The sequence below is a fragment of the Sinocyclocheilus rhinocerous genome, unplaced genomic scaffold (genome assembly GCF_001515625.1).
Source record: "Sinocyclocheilus rhinocerous isolate Xijiao unplaced genomic scaffold, SAMN03320098_v1.1 scaffold42, whole genome shotgun sequence".
NCBI classification, from domain to species: domain Eukaryota; kingdom Metazoa; phylum Chordata; class Actinopteri; order Cypriniformes; family Cyprinidae; genus Sinocyclocheilus; species Sinocyclocheilus rhinocerous.
Window position 1 is genome coordinate 401 of NW_015627390.1, and position 6,126 is coordinate 6,526.

The 6,126-nt window shown below is 38.7% G+C and overlaps 1 protein-coding gene across 1 annotated transcript; it reads right to left on the reverse strand.

Annotated features, from left to right (window-relative positions):
- Positions 1 to 1,132: 1,132 nt before the first annotated feature.
- Positions 1,133 to 2,444, reverse strand: LOC107727914 (uncharacterized). The gene is made up of 2 exons (XM_016537956.1): positions 1,904 to 2,444; positions 1,133 to 1,664 (listed from the first exon to the last, which is right to left on the reverse strand). The coding sequence occupies exons 1-2, from the start codon at positions 2,441 to 2,443 to the stop codon at positions 1,338 to 1,340; spliced, it is 867 nt and encodes a 288-aa protein (XP_016393442.1). The 5' UTR covers position 2,444; the 3' UTR covers positions 1,133 to 1,337.
- Between the last annotated feature and the right edge of the window lie 3,682 nt (positions 2,445 to 6,126).

Consider the following 6,126-nt stretch of genomic DNA (forward strand, 5'->3'; position numbering starts at 1 on the left):
AACAGATGGTATTCAATCATCTGCAACGTTATCTCAGAAATGCTGACCAAAGCAAAGCAGAAACATTTCTACGGTTCTGCACTGGTTCTTCTGTTATATGTGTTGATCAAATCAAGGTAAGCTTCAATGCAGAATCTGGCCTCAGCAGAAGACCAGTAGCTCATACCTGTGGAGCTACTCTTGATTTATCTTATACGTACAGTTCTTACCCAGACCTCCGCACAGAGTTTGACAACATTCTCTCTAGTGATTACTTTGAAATGGACATCCTGTGAATTTGATGCTGCTCAGTAATAGTTCATAGTCATCAAAGTCACTTTTTTGGAACTTGATTGTCTGTAGTTATGAACTTGTTGGTAACAATCTGTGTGAAGGTATTTTTATGTGCCTTGTGAAAAAGAACAGCATGCTACAAACAGCAGCAGTTTTTGGATAACTATTCATTTAAATGGCCCCTATATTATTACGTTGATTTACATTTGACTGGCATAACATTCATTTACTATTCAAATAGCTGTAGTTTTCCAGCAAGTGGTCAAGTTTGTTCTCTTTGAAAGCATATCATCAGTGCTTTCAGTACTGTTTAATTGTTATTTGATTGTCGTCTTGTGTTTTGTTTGCACAAAAGAAATTTCAGTATATTTTGAAATTTATATTTTTGCATCTGCAAAGTATTGAAACAATCTTCATCGTATGCAACGTCACTTTTTTTTGTTAGTATGGAAATTACACTGAATCATTAACTTTTTTAATAATTACATAAAATGTAACCACATAATATGTGGTCAGGTTTGTTTTGTTTTAAAATCCTTCAGCAATTAATATTGCTAAATTATTATTTGATTCTTATGTCAATTCAATCTCATATGCATTTTGTTTACAGTGGAAAAAAAAGTGAGTTTAATGTTTTAAAATATGGATTAATTATAGTTATGCTATTCAAACTTTTTGAATTGAAACTGTACTTGAAATTTTTGCAAACATTCTGATTTCCATTCTATGCAGTACCATTTTGGTTGTTAGTAAGGAAAGTTCTCTGAATCTTTAACCTTTTTTTATTTCATAAAGTTTAAACAGTTTACATGTTGATACAGGTTCAAATTTGGAAATTAACATTTTCTCGGTAGCCTTTCTTTCCAGTTATAAACAATTTTGTAAACAATAAACAATTTTGCAAAAGTGTTTTCATTTTTAATGACTTCTATGTGTCAAGATTGTAGTCTGGTAAATTGTAATTCTATATAAAAACTTTCCACAATGTTGCAGGTTTCCCCTGGGGACAGTATTGTCTACAGATTATGTAAATATTTCAGATAAAAATGACCTTGCCTTCTTACTTACAGTAATGCCCTGATCACATCTCTTAAATGCATGTACAAGTTCACAGCTTGATATGGGTCTCGTGGAATGTTCAACTGAGACTCAGAGATTATAACATTACACAGTTCATTTACATCTGGATCACATGGTATGGGGCGTCGGAAAGTGCATTCGTTCTTGCACAATTGAACACTTTCAGTGTCGGCTGAGGTGAGGAAGTCTCTGGTGTGATAGAGCTCAGGCAGTGCATACATCACACTGGGCCGACCACTGGGGTTACTGATGTTCTTTGATGGCCTAATGGTGTGTGCATTCCAAATCAGCGCAGTGTCATCCAGCTCATCCTGTAAAACATTACAATAAAAATAAAATTAGGCAAAACTTTGAAATGGGAGAACTCAAAACTGTAAATTGTGTCCTCCTTTACTAAGTGTATCATTGTTTCAAACATCCAGACATCGGTGGAAACCAAAGGATGATGGATACTGCTCTGAATGTCTCCTTTTAGTGTCCCACCAAAAACAGTCATGTGTTGTATTGTTTGGAACAATGGGGTAATGCCAACATTTCCAATTTTGTTGACTTGGATGAGTCCCATGCAGCAGAACTGGAGCAAACTTTTGTCCAAGAATCCTCCATCGAAGAATCCATTGTCTCTGAGGTCAGCGAACAGGGAAATCCAGAATTCCATGCACTCTTTGCGCAGAAACCCCCACCAGTACTCGATCCTTTGGTTGGCAGTACTTGCACCTTCCAAATAGCTGTCAAGGGTTTCATCTTCGTGACTGATGTGAAGAAAACGTTGAAAGTCTCTTACATGACCATTTTCAGTTCCAAGATCCCCCCTAACAACTCTAGGGCATCCTCCCAAACGCTCCACCGCTTCAATATAGTAACCACCGATTAGCTTTGGATCGCTACTAGTTGTGTAGGCATTAAGCCAAATAATCTTACGCGAAAAGCCATCAATGCAGCCATTAATACAAACGCCATATGGTTTTAACTTATCGTATGAGTCAAAATGCCAAATAAAGTTTGGTCCCTTAGCAAAGTAGTTGCGCCGTCTGAGACGTCTGGCTCCCCTCACTGAAACTCCTGCAGGATCCAATTCCTTCAGCACCATGCGCACATCCTCTTTTCTCACGCAGACCTTTCTCTCTGCATTTCGCATACATCCATCGGTACCCATGAAGTTGCCCAGTGTACTGCAGCTGATGACCAATGAAATCAACAAGGTCCACTAAGGCCGAGTAACTTTTCCGTCGAAACAGTCCTTTTTTGCGTAATTTCCTTTTCAGGTGTCTTTCACTGACGTCAAAACCGTGCCTTGAACAAAGCGCTGACCTTATTTCTTTATACTTCAGTCCAAGTTCAAAATAAAACTCTATGAACTGCTCCATTATGAATGTACAGGAGCTGTCTGAACCACTGGAAGCGTAAAGTAAACAGGAAGTGTTTGTCTGAACTCAACTGGTTGTAATAGCAATAAATGTTCTTCTTGTTCTCTCGGGCAAAGAATTGACTCGGGTTTTCGTTCCAATTTCAATCGTTTACTGGATGTTTTTGCTCAATAAACAGAAACAAAATAAACACCGGTCAAAAAACTGTGTAGCCCCGTCTTTCTTTCTTTCTTCCTTAAAGGGGCACCAAAAAGGCGTTTAAAGACAGTCCAATAATAAAACGGAGCAAACCATTACAGAATGAACATGGGGAGTGTTTAACGAATATACATATAAATCCAAACACATTAAAATTATACCTACTCATGCACTTCTAACTTTAATGTTAAACTTAATTATTCAAATTATGGCTCTTACATACCCAGCCCCTAATTGTATGGGCATGTAAACTATATCAATTACCACTTTAAATTATCTAGAGCCATAAATCTTCAGAATAAGAGTCTTTGGAGTCACAACTTGAACTTCCATTCAAACTTAAGTCAAACAGCTTCCTGTAGAAGACATATTTTGGAGATGGGTCGATTCAATGTGCTGCTCTTCGTCTGAACACACACACTGCGAACATTTCCCTTAGAGTCAGGCATTGTCTTAATGATGCGACCTATCATCCAGGAATTCCGAGGTGCATTAGGATCCACAATCAGGACAATGTCTCCAATCTCAAAGTTTCTTTTCAGCTTGGACCATCGCTGATGTTCCTGCAGAAGAGGTAAGTATTCCAGCATCCACCGATGCCAGAAAAGATCTGCCAGGTATTGAATTTGTTTCCATCTACGCCTTGCATAGACATCGTCATTATTGAACACACCTGGAGGTAAGCTTACTTGTTTCCTCATCAGCAACAGATGGTTAGGGGTCAAGGCTTCGAGGTCGTTAGGGTCGTCAGACATTTTGGTAATGGGTCTGTCATTGATGATTGATTCCACCTCACACAATAGTGTATGTAGACCATCATCGTCCAATACCTGCTGTCTCAGTGTGGAATTTAAAACCATTCTCACTGTGCGAATCTGACGTTCCCAGACTCCGCCATGGTGAGACGCTCCAGGAGTGTTAAATATCCACTGAATTTCCCTCTTTAGCATCTCTTTTTGAAACGTTGCCTGATTCAAATTCTGCAATGCTTCATGCAACTCCCTATCAGCCCCTGTGAAGTTTGTTCCATTATCGGAACAAATTACTGAGACATTACCTCTTCTACAAATGAATCGGCGTATAGCATTGACACATGCATCCGTGTCCAGAGAAGGTGCGACCTCTAAATGAATGGCTCTAATGGTGAGGCAAGTAAAGAGCACACCATATCTCTTGACCATAGAGCGTCCTCTTCTCACCTCAAACGGTCCGAAGTAATCGACCCCAGTATTAGTAAATGGTGGTTTGTCTGGAAGCAGCCTATCTTCTGGCAAATCTGCCATCTTTTGGACACCAGTCTTTGCATGTAATCGTCTGCAGACAAAACATGCATGAATTGATCTTCTAACTGCAGAATTTGCTTGAGGAAGCCAGTATTTCTGTCTAAGCTTTGCCAGGACATGGTTTCGTCCCAAGTGACCAATGTTTCGGTGGATGTGTTCCAGAATTAGGGAGCATATATGGAAGTCTTTATGCAAGATGATGGGATGCTTTGATTCTTCAGGCATCGCCGATCTGCTTAATCTACCTCCAACTCTTTAACACGCCATCCTCAAGGTAAGGATCCAATCGGTATATGCAGCTGTCTTTCTTGACATGCATCTTACCTTTTTGCAGCATTTTTATTTCTTCCTGAAACTTCTGTTTCTGGCTGTAACGAATTAGATCCAGCTCAGCATTTACTATATCCTCCATGGTAGGTGTTCTTTTCTTCAAACCTCTTTTGTAGGTATTCATTTCTTTCTGTACTAGAATGTTTTGTATATTGAGATCTCTTTCTGTGTGACTGATCCTCATCTGTATCTCCTTCCTCTTGCGACTTAAATCCAGCAGGATTTCTTTGAGATGTGTTAGCCGTACTACGGCCTTCTTTAGGCGATGCCAGCTTGAATAATAATGAACAAGGCGTTCTAGACCTTCCTTACTGTTCTGAGTGCATATTACGTTAACAGTGGAAACCTTTTTAAGCTCGCTGTCATCATCTGCAAATGACATTGAATGTTCTGGTCGAACTGGCCACTCACATTGAGGCTTCAGCAGGAAACTAGGTCCTTTGATCCAGTTTTTGCTTCTGATCAAGTTGTCCGTTTAGGCCTCTCGAAGCTTGGTCCGCAGGATTATCTGCAGAGCTCACATATCTCCATTGAGAAGGTTTGGAAGCTTCTCTAATTAATGAGACTCGGTTTGCAACAAACGTCTTGAATCTTGTGGAGTTGTTCTCAATATATCTCAGTACTGTGGTGCTATCAGTCCAAAAATTAGACTCCTCAAGATTGATTTGAAGCTCCTGTCTCAGCATCCTATCCATTTTGACTGCAATGGTGGCTGCTGTCAATTCCATTCTTGGAATAGTAACCTGCTTGAGTGGTGCCACTCTGGACTTTCCCATCATGAACATGCAGCTCCGTTGATCGTGATCATTTGTCAACAAGAGGTATGTGACAGTCCCGTATCCGTTCTTGCTAGCATCTGCAAAGTGATGCAATTGAAAGGTCTTGACATGCCCGAACCCTGCAGGTTTGATACATCTACTCACACTGAAGTTTGCAAGCTTAGGGCTGTCAGTTTAACGTGTTAACTTAATTAATTAGTTAATAAAAATAACGCAATTAAAATATTTTTACACAGTTAACGCACTGGCCCCGCCCCCAGACCTGTACATCATCTTAAATTTCATACAGTGACTGTTGACAAATATAATGCAGGGCAACAACTCCATAAATGCACTAATGCCCTAAAATGAAAGATATTGGGGCAAAAATGCCCCTGTATGAGTTTTTGTCTCATATTTATTTGATACGATATCACACCAGCTAATAATTAATACTAATTAATTAATACTACCCCCCCCAAAAAAAAAAAATTCTGTCATCAGTTACTCACCCTTATGTTTTCAAACCTTTCTTTTGTGGAACATAAAAGAAAGTATTTTGAAGACTTTTGGTAACAAAGCTGTTTTGGTTACCAATGACTTTTATTGTATGAACAAAAATAAATCAGATTTTATGTTGAAATATTTCTTTCTAAAGCTACAATTTGTAATGTCTACTTGATACTATCTCATTTAACACATTTAACACTTTAAATAATCTTTTGTGGGTATTTTTCAGTCAAATTTATTTTGTGATTAATTGCGATTAATTAGATTAATTCATCGAAACATCATGTAATTATTTAGATTACAAATTTTTATCGAATGGCAGCCCCA